The following is a 19,644-nucleotide window of genomic DNA, read 5'->3' as shown; positions in this document are numbered from 1 at the left end:
GGCTGTGCTTGTCCATCTCAAACTCTCGTCCTCCAGCTCTCTGTCTGATTGCTGCCCTCTTGGGGCAATGCTACCTCAGACCAGTCTGCCATAATGACCCCCACCTCTGTTGTTCACCTGTGGAACTTTCTGGCTCTATGCCTCTGCTGGGAGGCATCTCCTCCTACAGCTGGGTTTGGACACGGGCAACTTGAAAGGTAAAACAATAAGCGCTGTATAGAGATGCATACGAAAAGAATAAGTGGCTGAGACATAGACAAATAATTTGTTTTTAAATGCTATGAAGATGGAGGCACTGCTGAAAAGCCCACAGATATGCCCAAGACGAATGTTATGGTCTCTTGTTTACATCCTGAGTTAAGAGGTTTGCGTTACTAAATTGTAAGCGAAAAAGTCAGTGAGAGAGTTTAAATCGGGCAGAGACGTGGGATGACAGCAAATTAAGAGATTACCCTTTCCCCTGGCTCCTCCCTGTGGTTAGCCCCGCTGCAGAGTTAGTGTTGACTTCTGTCATCTTCTAAAATTCCACCTCTCTGTGGGCGCTTGTATTTCTGGAACATTCGCCCCAAATAATAAGGTTGCACTCTCTCCCCCGGTGTTAATTCTGGGTTGTTTGGGAACCTGGCTTCTCCGAAGGGGTCGATCTCCGGGCTTTCTAGTAAAGGGTGAGCATAGATGTTTTTAAAAGGGGGTGCTGTACCTTTAAATTCTGAAAGTGAACTTGGCTCAGGAAGGCCAGCAGTCAAGGTCCAGCCCCTAGAAGAGAGAATAGCTACAGATTCTCCATCCTCAGTCTCTGCAAAGGGACGGCTGTGCCAGCCGTGCTCGGGCGGGCTCCTGGCAGCATGGCAGAGAAGCTCGGGGCCCTCCTGCTGGTCCTTGTTCTCAGCCTGGCACAGCCAGCGCCGGCGCGCCGGAAGCTCCTGGTGTTTCTGCTGGATGGTTTTCGCTCTGACTACATCAGTGATGAGGCCCTGGAGGCCTTGCCTGGTTTCAGAGAGATTGTGAGCAGGGGGGTAAAAGTGGATTACTTGACCCCAGACTTTCCCAGTCTCTCTTACCCCAATTACTACAGCCTAATGACTGGTGAGTACTGAGTCCTCCCCCGGGCGGGGAGGGGCGGGCTGGAGTCCAACGGTAGCAGTTAGCTCCTGGCATTCGAGTCTCATGTAAATGTTCAGGTTTCCCTCGTCCTTTGGGACACCAGAGATAGACAGGAAGTGTGTGTTCTTGGCTGAGAATTTTTTTTTTTCATGGGTGTGTTGTTTTCCAAAAGTTATCCCCAGGACCTGTTTTGGATTCTCAGTGTGGAGAACAGAGAACTACATGAATAGATGATTGTTAAAGTGGTTATTTGTTTTACAAATAAAAAATTCTAGCCTACTCCGTATTTTCTAAGTTCAAATTTAAAAAGTCAGCAGGTCTTCATTTGTGTCAGATTTCTTCTGTCCCTTTGCCCTGCAGTCATCTGTCATCCTGGAGCTGTTTTGGCTTGTTTGTCAATGTGCTAGATTATGAAAGTTACATGTGGGATTCCTGGATGACTCGGAGGGAATTTTCAGGTCATATCCTGAAGTATTACTTAGCAATGCTACTTGCTCCTTCTTTTGCCTTTTGGGGCCAGGTAAAATGACACGGAGAAGAAAAAATTGATGTGTAGTTCAGATTCCCACTTTTAACTTCTAGCATCTGTTAACAAAACAAAACCCAGCCCCCCAGCTAACCCAGACTGTGCCTAGGTTTGGAAAAGCTGACTTTTGCCTAAAAATGACCTTCATCTGGGATTGCCAGCACGCCAAATGTGATTCCACGAATTTGATCCTCTCTCTGTGCTCACACAGTGAGATTCCTAGCTTCCGGTTTGTTTATCAGCTAACCTCCGTAAGGGCCAGCAAGAGGCGCTCAGAAAGAATTTAGCAAGCTGTCCGGGGAGGCTGGTAAGAATGCGCTGCTCTTGATGCTTATGTAGGGCTTAGCTGTGTGCTCTGAGCACAGGGAAAACTATAAATTACGTTCACAGGAGGGGGATGAGAACTCTTGTATCTCATTGTGGATCTTCACAGGACAGCGAAGCCCAAGGATCCTGGAAAGACAAATTGCTATCTCTGACTTCATACATGGATACGGTATGCATGTGTACATAAAAATGCCATAAAATTAACGGGGAAAGAGATTTTGGAGAATTAGAAATAAAGGCATGGAGAGCAAAAAAAAAGTCCAGACGGCACACAGCAAGGAATTTATCTGCTCATTTTCAAAAATCTCCCCCAACAGACAAACAATCAGCATCTCTCAGATAAAGAAGATGAACGAAAGTCTCCTGGTCCTCCCTTGGCACGGATCTGCCCTTGCAGGGAAGCCGTTTGCGGGCCACACACAGAGGTTATTGTGTGTCACAGGCCGACTTCAGCTCTGTCCAGGGAGTTTCACACCTGCGGTCACCCCAACACCAGTTGTCTCTCAGAGCCCTGCTGCGAGGCTCGATTCACGAACTGCCACGTGCACTTTTCTCAATCTCAGTGGAAGAGGAACAAAATCCGTTTTAGCAAGTCAGACTCCAGCGAGCAAAAAGGGACCATTACAGTCTCCGCGGAGAAACGCGGCCAGTGACTCGGCCCTTTGTCTGTCAGATCCACGTTCCTGATATCAGCACAAGGACTAATTTGCACAAAGCCTTAGTCATGCAGACACTTCTTCTCAGGCTGTGGGTATCTTCTCTGGTCTAGGCACGACAGAAGGGCCCTTCTCGTGGTGGGACAGTGCAGGTCCCATGAATGTTTGACAAAGATCTTACCTTTACTTTCAAACCGAGTCTAGCCCGAGAAAGCCACAGGCTCTCCATACGGCTTACGCCTTTCGAGTTTTTGATGGTAAAATGTATGATCTGACTTGAAAGCTTGCTTGGTACTTAAGTTGGCTTTTTCACTTTTATAGAAGCAATATTGTATGTAGGATGTGTCCAGCAAGACTCATGTTCATGTGCCCGTGTCTTTGGGTGTGACTTGTCTTGTACCTACTGAGTGGACATAAAGGCTTGGAGTGGGATTGTGGGCTGGGGTGGCCTGGCCATCAGGATGCTGCCGTCTCCACTGCCCTGGGGCTGACTCAGCGTGAAATCTAGACTATTTCCCCCAATATCTATGCTGCTTTTTCCACCTGATGATGAAAAATTCCTCTGTTTTTCTTATAAGGAAGGATCTATCCATTGGGAATAGTAGTTAAACATATGGTTTGAGCATATGAACATTTTATGAACCAACGAAAGAATCATGCTAGATCCTTTTGGTACTAAAAGATATGCTGTCTTAAGGATCCTCAGAATTTATAAGACAGACTGTGATCTCACTTCCTTACATGAATTATTGCCATAAGCCATAAAGCCCTTGGTGTTCTTCTCTTTGCATAATGAGGAATGATGGGTTATTGGAAGGAACTTGGCCTGGGAGCTGGGAGAGCTTGGCTGGAGTCCTTGCAGGGTCGGAAAGACTTTGGGCAAGCCGTCGCACTGCCCTGAACCTCAGTTTCCTCAGCTTCTGGGTCCTCATCCGGCCAGAATCTCAGGTGTTGCCAGAAGCAGACATGAAATTAGAAAAAGTTAGGACTGGCACCTCTTGGGAGGCCTACATATTAGAAGTTAAGCAAATGACTGATCTTTAGAGAGGAGAATTCCATGGGAAGCCACGTGGATGGTGATGGGAAACGAACAGTCACAGGACGTGTGAGGAACCGTGGAAATCATCCAGCCCAGTCATCGACATGAAGCCACCGTGACTGTTCTTTTTTTTCCTTCAAAATGTGTTTGCATCAGGACAAATGTGAACAGAATTCCAGTAGTGATCAAGAAGATCCATCAAGGGAATTCCCTGGCGGTCCAGTGGTTAGGACTCCACGCTTTCACTGACCAGGGCCTGGGTTCAGTCCCTGGTCGGGGAACTAAGATCCCACAAGCTGTGCGGCCTGGTGCCCCCCCCCCACCCCCGCCAACCCGACCCCGCCGCAAAAAAGAAGATCCATCAAACAATTGATTACTGGGAACGCATAGAATCTTAAAACAGGGCCATTCACCCAGGGAGCCTACATTCAAGTTGAGCAGGAGAGACACATCATGTACCTACTAATATCTCAAATGAGTAGCAAGGGCCGAACGGTGTCCCTCCAAAATTCATGTGTTGAAATCCCAACCCCCAGTACATCAGAATGTAACCATATTTAAGGACATGGTGTTTAAAGAGGTGATTAAGTTAAATGAGGCTGTTTAGAGTGGGGCCCTACTCCACTATGTCTGATGCTCTTTTAAGAAGAGGAAGAGACATCGAGGATCAACGTTCACAGAGAAGAGACCTCATGAGGACAGTGAGAAGGCTGCCATCTGCAAGCCAAGGAGAGAGGTCTCACCAGAAAGCAGACCTGCCGACTCCTTGATCTCAGATTTCCAGCCTCCAGAACTGCAAGAGATCAATTTCTGGTGTTTGGCCACTCAGTCAGTGGTACTTTGTTAGGGCAGCCCTAGCAGACTACTGCACAAAGGACCAACGGGTAGTTTCCTAATATGCTATGCAAGACCAGAAGAGAGGAGAATTTTCTTCCAGTCGGAGTAGCGTGTGAAAGCATTTTGAAGGAGGTGGGCTCTGAGCTGGAATAAACAGCCCCAAACATGGCGTTTATCATAATATCTTACTTTATGCGTAAGCTCTTTTTCTGAAGAGCTGTCTGTAGATCAACTTAATTTTAGTTAAAATATAACCACAGTGTAACTGCTATGGGGAAGCTTACTGTTTTAATCTTTAACTGTGGATCTTTTTGTAAAATTATTCTCTTTGAGGTAAATCCCCATTTGATTTAAGTAAAGTTTAACATAACATCCACGGACAAAAAGCAGTGATTTGTTCAATGCAGATCACGCATGAGAGAAAACGTCAGGTGTGTTTTGAGGCAGCATAAGGTAGCATCATTTTGCCAAAGCCAATGGCAACATTTGTTTGTAACTCTTGAGCACTTCTGATTAAGTGTTTGGGGAAGGTGGCCCAGAAATGTCCTGAGTAGCAGGGAAGCTGGTCTAGAATTTAATCTTCCCGAACATAATCTGCCAGGAGATGAACATATCCTGAGATGTTTGCTATACAGTATGTTATTATCATGTTAACATTTAGAAACTGGTAAATAAAGTGCAGGGAGACTGGGTACTTCACTGCAGACACCTAAGAACCTCAGTAGCAGGGCTGAGATTGGAGGGCAGGCCTCAGAGGCCAGTTCTCATACAGCAACCAGCAGGGCCCCGACCTGAATCCTGGCGTGCCCAGAAGGTTTTGTATATGACCTGGGACCCAGGACAGAGGTCCCCTTATGACCAGTCCGGGAAGCAGCCAGAGCCTGGATAAAGGCACTTGATTAATCCTCTAGTGGAATCAAAGCAAAACCAAGGATGTTAACTGCTTAGAATTAATATCTGTGCCGATGCAGTTCTGACCACCCTCCTAGAGATGACACGTGAAGCAAATTCTTCCCAGATATCAAGGCCCCACATTCTGGAGTGAGGGATTGCCGGGTAAGGCAAGCTTTCCCTTGCCTTTAAGAAAATAGCCGATTTAAATTAAAACCGGCTGTCACTTGGACCAAAGGAAATCAGTGCAGAAAGTACTTGAGAAATCATGTTTTGAAAAAAAGCCCACATCCTCAGCCTTCTGGAGAATCAGTTTCACTTGTGGCGGCCTCTGCACGCCCACAGCCCCAGCAGCATGGACACGGCCTCTCCCCGGGGCACCCTGGCCTCTCCTGCCCCTGGGTCAGCATCTGCTCGGGGCTCTTCAGCCCAGGGCTTGGCTTCCTTGGATTTAGATGCCTCTGTCTGGGGTGCCCGCTGCTCCCCGCTCACTCTCTCTCCTGCAGAACCCCGTCATGCTTTTGTTTTCAGCAGCGGTCTCCTGGTAATCAAGGGTCAGTCCTCCGCTTTGGTGGCCTCCTTCCAGATAGCGCCCTCCTTCCAGATAGCGCCCTCCTTCCAGATAGCGCCCTCCTTCCAGATAGCGCCCTCCTTCCAGATAGCGCCCTCCTTCCAGATAGCGCCCTCAGTTCCAGGACGCCCTCCTCTCTCTGCTTCCTCCTATTTCACTGATTCCTCCTCGGTCCCGTCTGTTGGCTCCTCCTCATCTTCCTCACCACCTTTTCTCCCACAGCTGAGTCAGCTCCGCTTTCAGGATGGATCGCAAAGCCTCTGCTTCTCCTGCCTCCGTCCCTGGGGCCCTGCCCAGAGGGCGCACCCTCAGTAGCCTAGAGCTTCCCAACAGCTCCTGGTCCCCCACCCTCTCTGCCCTACGGTTTGTCTCACATGCGAACCAGACTAGTCCTCTTAAAACACATGCCCGATGGTGCCACTCCTCTGTTCAGACCCTCCAGTAGATTCAAGCTCTTACAGAACTGGCCCCAGGTCACCCAGCCCCTTTCCAGCCTCATTCCCCACCATTTCCTCCCTTTTTTCCTCACCTGTTCCAGGCAGGTGGCCATCCTAGGACACCTGAACTTGCTGTTCCTTCTGTCTGGAATGCTTTTCCCCAGAAAGACCCAAAGTTTGAGGGATCTTAGTTCCCTGACCAGGGATTGAACCCGCGTCCTCGGCAGTAAAAGCACCAAGTCCTAACCACTGGACCGCCAGGGAATTCTCGCTCTGTTGCTGTTTTTTAGATCTCTTCCCCGAAGTCACTGCAGTGGATACGCCTTCCCTGGCCACCCTCCCTTCACTTGTCATGCTCTGTCTTCAAACAAAATTTATCCTAGTGAAGAAGCATTATAATAATGATTAAAGCGTTCAGAGTTTCAGGGAACTTGATTATTATTTTGATTTTAGTTACTACTAAACTAGCAGGCAGAGGAAAAGACTGAAATTATGCTTTGCTTTATGAAAACAATGAACAGATATTTAGGTGAACCGATTACCATTTATGCCTAATAATCTTATGTAACCTCAAAATATGTCTATCAGTTTTGTTTTACATTTTGACTATAAGGTCAGGGGCTGCAAGAGGGTTGAAAGGAGAGTCACCCATGAGGAGGGTGCTGGGCCTCAAAGGGCTGGGGTGTAGGGGGTGCAGCAAAACACTAGTCATCAGCGTAGCCCTAGACAGAGCCTAACTCCAGCCAAGACTGCCGAAGCCAAGAAGGCAGAGGCGTCAGTGAAGCATGAACAAGGCAAATGGTTCAGAACCGTGTGAACAGCTGAGAGAGGACAGCGAAGGCCACGTTTTGTGTGGTCCTGGCTGTCAGACCCAGGGATGGGTCTGGCGACTTAAAGGGTCAGGCCGTCTTGTGCTGTCAGTCTCCACTCCAGATTGCTTAAGGCTCTTGAGAGGCCCCTTAGATATTTGAAAACATGAAATGGTTTATGGGCTGAATCGTGTCCTCCTTGTCCAACACACAAAAGTATATCCTGAAGTCCTATCCCCCCGTGCCTCAGAATGTGACTGCATTTGGAGATAGGGTCTTTAAAATGGCAATTAAGTTAAATGGAGCTGTTAGGGTGGGCTCTAATCCAACATAACTAATGTCCTGTTAAGAAGAGGAGCTAGGACACAGATGGGCGCCAAAGGAAGACCATATGCAGACACAGGGAGAAGGCCATCTACAAGCCAAGGAGAGAGGGCTGTAGAAAAGACCAGCCCTGATGACACCTTAATTTTTGGACTTCTAGCCTCCAGAACTGTGAAAAATAAAGTTCTGTTGTTCAAGTCACCTGGTCTGTGGTACCTTGTTACGACAGCTCTTGGAAACTAACACAGGCAGGATGGGGACACTGGGCAGCCAATGGAAGAATGAAGGCTTCTTTAGACACACCACTTCCACCCCCAAACCTACTTCCTGAGAATTTCTGATGGTTTATGCCCTGAAATTGAGGTGGTCACGGTGTTTGGTTTCCTAGGCTGCTGTAACAAATTACCACAAATGCGGTGACCTAAAATAATAGAAATTATTCCTTCGTAGTTCTGGAAGCCAGTCGTCTGAAATCAAGGTGCCAGCAGAGCCACGCTCCCTCCGAAGGCTCTAGGGGGGCATCTGTTCCATGCCTTTCTCTTAGCTTTCTTGTGTTGCCAGCAGTCATTGGTATTTTTGGTTTGTAGATTGCATCGAAGTGTCACTCCAATCTCTGCTTCACTGTCATGGCGTTCTCCCTGTGTGTCCCTTCTTATAAGGACACCAGTCATACGGGATTAGGGCCCATCCTCGTGACCTCATCTTAACTTGATTACATCTGCAAAGACCTTGTGTCTAAATAAGGTCTCACTCACAGGTGCTGAGGGATAGAACTTCAGCATAACTCTTTAGAGAACACAGTTCAACCCACAGTACATGGTATAATGGAAAGAGCTGTGGATTTGCTGCCGAAGATCTAATTTCATCTGTTCTCTCACTTTCTGACTTGCAGGATTTGAACAAGTGCTTTTGAGTTTTAATATTATTTAGCAGTAGAATGGAGAAAGTAAAACTTACCCAATAGGCTTGTTGTGAGGACAGAATGAGAAACTTTGTGTAAAACCACCATGATAAAAATTGTACATATTACCCACTTTACCAATAAGATTAGGCTAAATCATGTTGCAGTAACAAGCTCTATCAGAGGCTTACCACAACTAAGATTTTTTTTTCACTCATGTGCATGGACTTTAAGGATTAACTGCCCCATTTCCTCTTCATTTTGAGACACAGGCTGAAAAAGCCACTTCTAAATGAGACGTGCTTCTTGCATGGCAGAGGGAAAAGGGAAAATGGCGAACAGTGTAATGATGCTTAAAAGTTCTGCTCAGAGGTGGCACAAGTCACATCTACTCCCGTTTCATTGGCCAAAGCAAATCATTGCCAAGCTTGACGCCAGTAGTTCAGGATATATAATCCTCACATAGAGGTGGTGGGAATATATTTAACATTTATGCACTGAATGGATATTAGGTGCATTTTATAAGGAACTTGTAGGTCTTAATTTAAACGAATGGCATAGAGATTAAGTGTCTGCAACTCAGGGAGACAGGTCTTACTAGGAGTTATAATGGTCTTGAACAGTTCCATGGAGAAGGTGGATCTAGGAATAAACATTGAAAGATGACTGGAAAGATTTTTAGTGGAGATAAATTTTGGGCCAGATCTTAAAAAAAAATCTATAAAGACTCTGATGAGGGACATGGCACAAGTAAAGTCAGAGAAATAAAGTCAGAGACACATTAACAAGACAGAGGGAAGGGTGCTAAACCCATTCACCATCCTGGTATAGGGTAGAGGGTTAGAGAGAGAGAGGTGAATTTGTTTTAAAAAAAAAGAAAAAAGACATGCAATTGATAGAAAGCTTTGAAAGCTAAATTGAAGATAATTCAGTAGGCTCCACCTTTCCTTTTTTTCTACTTCAAACGTTGGAGCATCTGTTCTTTCCGATGGGCTATAAGTGAAGAGTTGAATTTGAGGAGTGCCCTCGAGGCAGAACTTGCTGATTGGGTAGTGAGTGAATATGGAAGAGCTGAAAAGAAGGGAACCTGAATCAATTCCAAGCCTACAAGAAATTCAGAAGTCTGGGGCTCCTATAAGCAAAGATGGGAAAGTTTGGATGGCTGTTTATTTGACAAAGTAAATTTTCATCAGAATAGATTTCAGGTTGGATTAAGATATTCACCTGGAGTTGGCCCTTTAGGGGATCAGAGACAATCTCTTAAAGGAGAGTTCCAGAAACATGTAGAATAATCATGGGGATCAAGGAGAGAAATTGCTCCTGTGGGTTCCAGTGGACCCCAGTATCTGGACTTCTCATCTCTCTGCCTGCCCCACGGCTGGTAGAGGACATTTCTCACAAACACACAATTAAATCTGTCTTCTCATCTGCATGAACTCTTGTCTCAGTTTTGTCACTTACTTCCCAGAGACACCTAACAACATCTTTTCACGTTTCCACTTAAAGCTATGGTGTGTGTAATGGGTCCTGAGTAAGCTGCCTGCAGAAACCGGTTGGCCAGCTCAAGCCCGGAGAAAAAAGCGCGTTCCAAGAATTTACAAAAATAATCTCTCCCGGCACGTCATTATTTCAGCTCCCATCATCAGACCTCTCGACACTGAAGTGCCACTTTTCAAAAAGTATGTTTCTCTTGGCTTCCACTGTGATGCCAGGGTGTTCATTCGGCTGCTGGAAATGTACTCCCTGCAGGAGGGGACGGAGAGGCTGGCGGGCAGAGCTGTGGTGAAAGTCTTTGATTATAAGCACGGCAAACCCTCTTTTAGGAGGTTCCCTTCCTGGAGCCAGGTGGTCTCCATACCAGGCTGGTCTCCTGTCTCACTCCCCCTCCCGTCTCCCCACTGATTGATGGGACCACAGGCCTCCTGCCAAGGCTGCTCTCAGGACCTGCTTCCTCATCAGTGCTATGCCACAAACGGGTTAAAGAACATTTAGAATGGATTCAGAGGGAGCCTGGGTCAGCATGTTAACATTTATTTCAGAGACACTTTAGACAACACCTACTGGGGTTTCAGAGTCCCCGTCCGTGAATAAGGCCATTGTGTCCACGGTCTCCCGGGCGAGGACCCAGGGCAGGTCTGGGGTTCCTCTGCGTCCTGTGTGTAGCATTTGGCTCGCGTCAGATCTTGTGCTTGATCATAACCTACTCCTGTCTTTGGCGCTTTCCGGAGCGAGGAGAGGAGCAAGGGCTTGACAAACAGGTCACAGAGCCACGTGGGGCAGACTCATCTGGACGAAGGGCTGCCCAGGCTGAAATCACAGACAGGCTTGTGGTGAGGGGAGTGCCGAGCCTTCACCCCCTGATGAAGCAACTTCCCCTGGGCGCCCGCCTTTAAGAGTGAGCGCTCCTGTGGTGCCAGGTCCGAGTCAGGAGGACAGGTGCGCTCATCGTGAGAACTCACGTAAGCGTCTGCAGCAGAGCGTCTGCACCTGCGTGCGTGGGCCGTGAGAGGGTTACAGGTGTGCTCGGGGGCCTGGTCCCCGGCCCCATCCCCTTGGGTAGAGCAGCCTTGTCTGTTCACCCCAGGTTGCCCAACAAAAACGTCTGACGGGCAGCAGGTTGGCAAGCCCTGGTGGGGCAGAAAGAGTGTGGGCAGGGAGTCAGGGGCTTCCCTCTGAGGGGGGACGAGAGACCGCCTACCGGACCCCACCTGGGTCCAGCCTCTGAAGGCCGCTCGCCTGCTGGAGCCCAGGCCATCTGTCTGGCAGTCTACCCTGCTGCTGGTCTACACTCACTCACAGTGAGTGTAGTGGAACGTGGGCAGTCAAAGCATCTGGGCCCAGAGCTTGCTCAGAAGAGACAGTTGATTCGTGTCTGTCGCACTTCTTTGGTTCGGCGCCAGGAACTGGACTTGTGTTCGATCCCATGGTGGAAGCCTTATATTATTTATCTGTCTTCTAAGTCTCTGGAGTCCTGTTGCTGAACGTCATCTGCTGAGGTCCCACTATTTTCTAACAAACTGCTGTTTCGACCTCACTGGATTCTGGATTCCTCCAGCCATACTCTGCAGGCGTCTGAGTTCCCTCCTTCATCCTCGCGTGGGCTGTGCTTCTCCTTCCCAGGTCCAAACGAGCCCCCCGCCACATTCAGCCTGTTGGCCTGGACCTCCCAGCACCCGAGGCTCTCCCGGTTTTGCTGGGCTCTGTGGGCGGATCTAATTCCAGGTTCTGGTTACTCCCAGTCTGGCCCATTCCCCCACAGCTTAGCCAGCTGGCCTCACCCCAAAACATGACACCCCTCCCTGTACGTTTCTGTGTGTGACTTTCATAGTCCATTTTAGTGTGCATTTGTCAGTGTAAAACAGAACACTAAAACCGTATGAATGAGCTTGGAACTATGTAACAAAACCCACTACGTCCCAATCCAAAATTTCCCCCAGAGACATTCAGAATTACAAAATGTGAAAAGCAGAAGATGCTTAGGAATGCTAGTGCATTTATTTTCTCATTGTGCAGAACAGAGACTGGGGCGTAAGATTCGGCTCCAGCAACTGTATAAGGGCAGAACCTCACCAAACGCAGGCCTCTGAGTCAGGCCGGAGTCTGGCCTCTCTCACATGCACAGGGATGGAAGCTGAGGAATCCTTTCCAATCCTTCCCGCCCGTTTATCCACGCTGGCCACCTTGCCTGTGCTCTCTGAGCGCTCCTCTCTTTCCTGGCTGGGCTTCCCTGCCTTGGGTTGCTTTTGCTTTTTTCTCACCCTCCTTAATGTCTCCCGAGATGTGTAAGCCGAAGTGGAGATGGGATTCGAAGAAGCTTTGTGTGTAGATTTCATCAAAGATCCGGTCAAGAAGGTGGTGGAAGCGCCTAGAAGATTGTGTGTGTTGGGGGTGGAGGGTGCTTGGACTCAGCTCAGCCATCCCCGCCCACCCCCACCCCCCCACTCCCCAGGCCTTGGCTGGTCATCGGAGGCTGGCTGCTGTGCTTCCAAGCCTTAAGTGACCTCACCAAGCTCTGATGGAACAGATAAGAAAGTCACAGCCCAAAGACTTCACTCTCAGACTGTGCTAACAGCTGCTAAAAGCTAAAATAATCAAATGGAAACAAAAATGCCTTTATTTACTCAATTCTCAACCACCTATTTGACTAGCCTTTTGAACTGACCAGCCAGCTGTGTGGTGAATCTCACCTCAGGAGCTTCCGTCAGTGGAAACAGACTGATTCCTACCCTTCAAACACAGAGATCATCAGGGTTCTGCTGGCCAGTTGTGAACCCCCTGCGGGAGTGGAATTTGGGAGGATGACCTCTTGACCTCCCTGTTTTGGTTGGAGGCCTCTCTGGTAACGCCCACTCCTTCCCTCTGCTTACACTACTTATTACTTCTGGAAGCGCTCTACTCCCGTCCTCCTTGGAACCCCCGAGCCTCCACCCCAGCCCGGACCCAGCTGCCCTCCACCCATCTTTCTCTTTGAAGCCAAAATAAGATGTCCCGCCTCTACAAGGCCTTGACCCACACATAGTAACATCTCAGAGCTGGATGGCGCTCTGAGATCTCATTTTCATCCGTTTGCTGGCTCCTTTACCACTTACTGTCTGAACCACAGAATTTGGTAATTACAACAGCATGTAATGTTGACGTATGTTCATAAAGTACATTTGTGTCTGATCATTCCCTATGCGGGGATATATGATCATGTCCTAGGCGAGAGGTGCTGTTCTGAAGGGACATGGCCTCTGTCTTGGATGAGCTTGCAGTTAAGCTGAGCAACTCAGTGTGTGCAGAAAGAAATAGTCATAGGCCAGGACAGAATAAGGACAGAGTAGGCACAGGGGATGCGGGGACCATTTCTAAGGGTGTGTGGTGAAGAGGGAAGGTTTGCTGAGGTGACGGTGTTTGAGTGAAGCCTGAAGGATTTGGGCAGGTTGAAACCTGGCAGAAGGGCCGAGAGGGTGAATGGCGTTGTTCAAGTCAAGGGGCAGAGGCGGGAACGATGGGGAGCGTTTGGAGAGCAGAAGGGGGCTTTGAGATGATTACTCTGACATTTCTGAGCAGTGTGGGTTTGGGAGAGGCCATCCAAATCCAAGGTGAGAATGAAGGAGCCTGGGAGTCAAGTCCCCAGAATTACGTAGCCCGTCCTGTTTTCCTGTCTTCCTTGCTTCCCTCAAGGCATATATGCCTTCCTTCCTCCCCTCCCCTTTAAAGTCATGTTCACCGTGTGTTTAAATGAGCTCAGTTTGAGATGATAAAAAGTCCCAAAGGAAGGAGCGTGTCCAGCAGGTAATATCAGCTCTCCAAAGACAAAAGGGACTGGACACCTGCTTGAAACATGATGGGAGGGAATATACTGGCTAATGTTTCAATAAAATACATCAATACAGTATCTAAGTCTCATACTTTGGGCACTTGCAAGACGCCTGGGTGGTGATTACTAGCCATGAAGGCTGGAGATACGGATTTCAGAGTTGTCCTCATAGAGGTGGAAATTATGTGAGTAGATGAGGCTCCTTGGGAGGATTGTGTCAAGAGAAGGGAAAGAGGTCAAGATGAAACCTTGGGGGACCTTCTTACGTTTAGGGAGCACGACATAGAAGAAGAGACGGGAAAGGAGACAAGGAAGAAGTAAAGACCTATCACAGAACATTCTAGCAAAGACCTCAAATGAAAATCAGGAGTCAAACAGGGTCAGAGTAATCAAGGAAAGGAAAAGTTTCTATAGGAGATGGACAGTATTATCAAACAAAAAAATTAAAATGAAGAAACAAAAAAGGGGCTTTGCATGTAGCAGCAGGGTTTGGAGACCAGTAGGGAGATGGGAAGTCTGGACAAGACTTTGTAGGTAAAGCCTGCATTTGGAGGACTTGGGGGCTGGCATTTGACTGTGTAGCTGGGAATCTGAGGGATGTAACTTAGTCTTGATATGCTAATGAGGTCCTATATGTGGATCTCTATAGTTGTGCTCTCAAGTGATCTTTTAAAATTATTAATAGATTTATTGAGGAATAATTTACATACCATAAAATCTATCCATCGTAAGTGTACAACTCAATGACTTTTAGTATGTTTACAGAGGTGTGCAACTATCACCACACTATAATTTTAGAATATTTCCATCATCCCAAAAGGAAAACTTGGGCTGGGTAGTTGCTCCCCATTTTCACCTCCAGCCCTAGGTAACCACTAATCTTTTCTTTCTCTAAAGATTTGCCTTTTCTGGACATTTCATATAAATGGAACCATGTGTTCTTTTGTATTTGGCTTCTTTCACTCAGCATAATGCTTCTGAGGTTCATCCATGTTGTATTAGTACATCATCCCTTTTCATTGGCAAAAAATATTCCATTGTATGGATAGGCCACACTTTGTTTATTCATTCACCAGCTGATGAACATTTGAGTCATTTCCACTTTTCAGCTATTATGAATAAGGCTGCTATGAACATTCATGTACAAGCCTTTGTGTGGACATACGTTGTCATTCCTCCTGGGTAGATACCTAGGCATGAAATTGCTGGGTCATATGGTAATTCTACATTTAACATGATAAATTGCCAAACTGTTTTTCAAAGTGGCTGTACCATTTTATATTCCCAATGTATGACGGTTCCCATTTTTCTACATCCTCAATAACACTTGTCATTGTCTTTCCTTTTTTACTATAGCCATTCGAGTGGGAGTGACAAGGTATTCCATTGTGGTTTTGATTTACATTTCCCTGAGAACTAAGATGCTTAATAACATCATGTGCTTATTGGCTATTTGATAACTTCTTTGGAAAAATGTCTACTCAAATTCTATTATCCATTTTTAAAAATTGGGTTGTCTTTTTATTATTAGTTTTGGGAGTTCTTCATATATTTTGGATATATATTTCTTATGGAATATATGATTTGAAAACATTTTTCTCCCAGGCTGTCGTCACTTTCCTGAAGTGTCTTGAAGTACAAAAGCATTTAATGTTGATGAAGTCATATCTAAGAAATAATTGACTGATCCAACATAATGAAGATTTACTCCTGTGTTTTCTTCTGCGAGTTTTATACTTTTAGTTCTTACATCTAGGTCTGCAATACATTTTGAGCTAATTTTTGTGTATGGTGTGAGGTAGTTGCTCTGGCACCATTTGTTGAAAAAATTATTCCTTTCTTGATATTTTTGTAGGAAATCAACTGACCATGAATGTTAAGAGTTTATTCCTGGGCTCTCAGTTTTACTTCCTATGTCCATCCTTATGCCAGGACCACACTATCATGATTGCTGTAGCTTTGTAGTGAGTTTTGAAATAGGGGTGTGTAAGTCTTCCCACTTCTTACTTCTTTTTGAAGATGGTTTTGGCTATTTTGAGTCACTTGTATTTCCAAATAAGTTTTAGGATGAGCTTTTCAACTTCTGGAAAAAGAATCCAGCTAGGATTTTGTTAGGTGTTGTGTTGAATCTATAGAACAATTTAGGAAATATTGCCAACTTAACAATATTAAGTCTTTTGATCCATAAACATGAGACGTCCACTTATTCAGGTTCCAAATTCTTTCCACACTGCTTTATAATTTTCAGTGCACAAGTCTTGCACTTCTTTTAAAATATTTCTAGGCATTTTATTTTTTGATGTTATTATGAATGGAATTATTTTCTTAATTTCATTTTTGTGGTGTATGAAAACTCAACTGATTTCTGGGTGTTGATCTTGCATCTTGCTACCTTGCTGGATTTGATTAGTTCTGATAGAATTATGTGGAATTATGTGGAATTCTCCTGTTCCTTAGGATTCTCTGCATCACAAGAATCTACAAGATCATGTTTCCTGCAAATAAAAACAGTTACTTCTTCCTTTCTAATCTTGATACCTTCAGACGATCTTTATAATCACCTTGGGAGTTACGTAAGGGCAAATGTGCAGACGAGAGAACTCAAGTCTGGGGAGCATATGCAGTTTGTGTGAGGTCACCCAGCCAGGAAGTGGATAAACCAGGACCAGAACGAGGACCTCTGCATTCCCCCAGCCCAGTCCCTCACTCAGCGTCTTCACCATGCAGCCTCTGGTTGGTGGAGTCAGAGTCTGTGAGGACGATGGAGGCCTCTGTCTCTGCAGCACTCCTATTGTCCTCCTTTGTTACAGCCGCCAGATTTACTCAAGAGGGAACAGGATGTACATTTCCCAGAAGTCTGCCGGATTCCTACATCCATGTGTCTAAAGCGCCTAGACCCAGGTGCTTTCAAATAGTATTTCAGTCAGTCCTCAGAAAACCGTGTAAGGTGGGCGTAGTTATCCTGGTTTTATAGATGAGGAAACCGAGGCTGTGAGCTCTTTTTTTTTTTTTAATTTTAATTTTTATTATTTATTTATTTATTTTTGGATGTCCTAATTTTTATTTTTATTTATTTATTTTAACATCTTTATTGGAGTATAATTGCTTTACATTGTTGTGTTAGTTTCTGCTTTATAACAAAGTGAATCAGCTATACATATACATATATCCCCATATCCCCTCCCTCTTGCGTCTCCCTCCCTTCCACCCTCCCTATCCCAACCCTCTAGGTGGTCACAAAGCACCGAGCTGATCTCCCTGTGCTATGCGGCTGCTTCCCTCTAGCCATCTATTTTACATTTGGTAGTGTGTATATGTCCATGCCACTCTCTCACTTTGTCCCAGCTTACCCTTCCCCCTCCCCGTGTCCTCAAGTCCATTCTCTATGTCTGCGTCTCGTCTTTATTCCTGTCCTACCCCTAGGTTTTTCAGAACCTTTTTTTTTTTTTTTTTTTTAGATTCCATATATATGTGTTAGCATACGGTATGTGTTTTTCTCTTTCTGACTTACTTCAGTCTGTATGACAGACTCTAGGTCCATCCACCTCACTACAAATAACTCAATTTCGTTTCTTTTTACGTGTGAGCTCTTAACTTACTCATTCAAGCTCACAGAGCCCCAGGATGGCAGAACTGTGAGTACAAAATCCTGTGCTCTTGTTAGGACTTCCTGCCTTCAAAGAAGTGGCTCTCAGAGCAGCACCGTCCTGTGTGGCCATCTAAGTGTCCGTCCCTCAGACAGTGACCTTGTAGCTGCGTTACGCACATGACACACGCCTGTACATGCAGACTCCACAGTGCATGTGTTACGGCCCTTCCAAGCTTCTTCCAGACTAGGCAGCCTCACGGACAACTCTGTTTTTAAACCCTCCTTTGTGTGTCTCAATGAACAATACGAACAATAAGCGCTTCTGGGGTTGAGTACAAAAGAGAGGATTCAACCTCAGACACTTAGCTACTTATCTCAAATGGCCACGGCTGAACAGTTGTGAGGAACGGTTTAAACAGGCTTCTTTTGAGAAGCCCCATCTGGGACACTGATCCAGGCCACCGAGGTGCTGCTCCGGACGAGCTGCATGTAAGTACGCTTGGTTCTGGGGGCCTGGGAGGTCCCGGTGGTCCCGGTGAGGGCAGGACCCGCCCACTCAAGTGTCTCGTCTACCCTCGCACTTAGCAGGAACTCTGTAAGTGTCTCTTTGTGTTTGTTTTAAAATTACTTGGAAGCTGCTTTATCCTAAATACTCAGCCAGTTTCCTTTTAAGCTATTCTCTGCCCCATCCTACCCCTCACTCCTTACAGAAGGGCAGTCCCTGCTGCTAGGTCATCAAGGGGGACCTTTTTAGTTTCACAGCAGATGAAAAATCCAGATGGACGTGGCAAAGACTGCCTCAGACATTGCCCTACGACTCTCTCTCCTCAGCCCCAATCCATACCCAACCCAGGACAGGTTTTAGGAATGCAAAGCAGAAATGGGTAGAATTAAGTATTTTGCAAACTCTGTCAAATATTTCAAGAGGCAAGTAGATACCCAATTTAAAACTCCTATGGTTTACCTTTTCACTAAATTCCAAATTGGTGAGTAATCCAGAGCTCTGGTGGCTTAAAGCAACTTCAGTCTTATTCCCAAGAGATTTCAGGTTTGGGAGTTTAAGCCATTTGTAACTGCGAGTCTGGGACAGTTCTCCGACACAGCAGTCCCCTCGGGCGACATGGTGTGAGGTAGAAGGTGTCCTATTTGCCCAGCTTCCACCTCCAGGTGGTTTTGTGGTCAGCAGGAGAATATGAATTTCTTAATAACGTGAAATAAAAAGGCAATGCTTCTGCCCAAAGACGATTACCTTGTATTTGACTTCGCCATATTTCATAGTTTTTCAGGTCACGGCCAGACGTAACCACTTCTCCCCTCACATGAGTCCCCTTCCTCTCTGTGTTCGTGTGCCGATCTGGGCTTGGCCTGGTCACTTCCTCCCTGTCTCTTGATGCTGTCTGCGTGAGAAGGGTCATGGATTAGAAGCAAGAGATGTTGGTTCAAGTCCGGCTATGGTGATTTCTAAACCCGCTGGCCTCAAAGTCCCTTCTGGTTTCGAGTTGCTTTTCTGAAAAAAATGAAGGAGTTTAGGGCTCCGAGGAGTGAGTTCAAGTGCTGTGGCAAGGTCCTCTTTCTTATCTGTCGTCGTGACCACTTCTGCTCTGCTTCCCCCGAACCTTCTGACCTTGGCTCACGTCAAGGGGAAGGCAGTGTTGTTAGCTGATCCGTGCCCCTCTTCACTGCGTCGCTACTGAACCGAACGGGCACTGCGGCTGCGGTTAGCATTTGAAGCCAGACGACCATACATTTATTTTTCAAAGCAGGAATGTAGTTTTTGCCCCCCACGCCTCGCCCTGTTAAGATTCAGAGTTATGATTTTAAAAAGGGGGAAAATGGCCTGGCTTGAGGTAGGATTTGGGGGATTAGAAGCCTAGGCCAGAAATTTCTATTTAAAATCACATCCTTCACTACCAGTTTCCCTGAGGAACAAAGTTTAATTCTCTTTTAGGAAAAGCCTAATGGACTCCATCCCCCTCTGTTTCACTGGAATAACCCCCATGTAGAGCGGTGGCAGGGAAAGAAGGACGGCGAGGGAAGAATTCTCTGGTGTAGCCAGGGGGAACTGTTTACTGTACCAACTCCAATCCACTTTCCCCGCGCAGGGCCTGCTGGCCCGCCAGGCACACAGAGCTGCTGGGTTCCAAACCTCTGAAACAGCCTGACAGGCCGAGTGGCCGCCCTGGTGGGTCACAGATGGAAAATCCAGGAAATGAAGTTTTTTAAAAGAATGGCAAATACATTTGCTTGCTTAAGCACCTTGCCTGTCATTTCGATTCCTATCAATCTTTCTAGATGGATTCAGTTTCAAGTCAAGTGTTAATAAGACCAGAT

The 19,644-nt window shown here is 46.5% G+C and overlaps 1 protein-coding gene across 3 annotated transcripts in view; it reads left to right on the top strand.

Annotated features, from left to right (window-relative positions):
* The first annotated feature begins 750 nt into the window (after positions 1–750).
* Positions 751–19,644, top strand: part of ENPP6 (ectonucleotide pyrophosphatase/phosphodiesterase 6) — a 97,102-nt gene continuing 78,208 nt past the window's right edge. For 2 of the 3 annotated variants that reach the window (XM_036838965.1, XM_036838964.1), the window contains exon 1: positions 788–1,086. In XM_036838965.1, coding sequence (XP_036694860.1) covers positions 846–1,086 — 241 coding nt within the window. In that variant the 5' untranslated portion in view covers positions 788–845. Of the gene's footprint in view, positions 1,087–19,644 lie in introns of all 3 variants that reach the window. The other variant, XM_036838963.1, reaches the window with a different exon arrangement.

Source organism: Balaenoptera musculus, chromosome 21 (assembly GCF_009873245.2).
Source record: "Balaenoptera musculus isolate JJ_BM4_2016_0621 chromosome 21, mBalMus1.pri.v3, whole genome shotgun sequence".
Taxonomy (NCBI): Eukaryota; Metazoa; Chordata; class Mammalia; order Artiodactyla; family Balaenopteridae; genus Balaenoptera; species Balaenoptera musculus.
The sequence above is the reverse complement of the archived record's forward strand: the minus strand, read 5'-3'. Positions and strand labels throughout refer to the sequence as shown.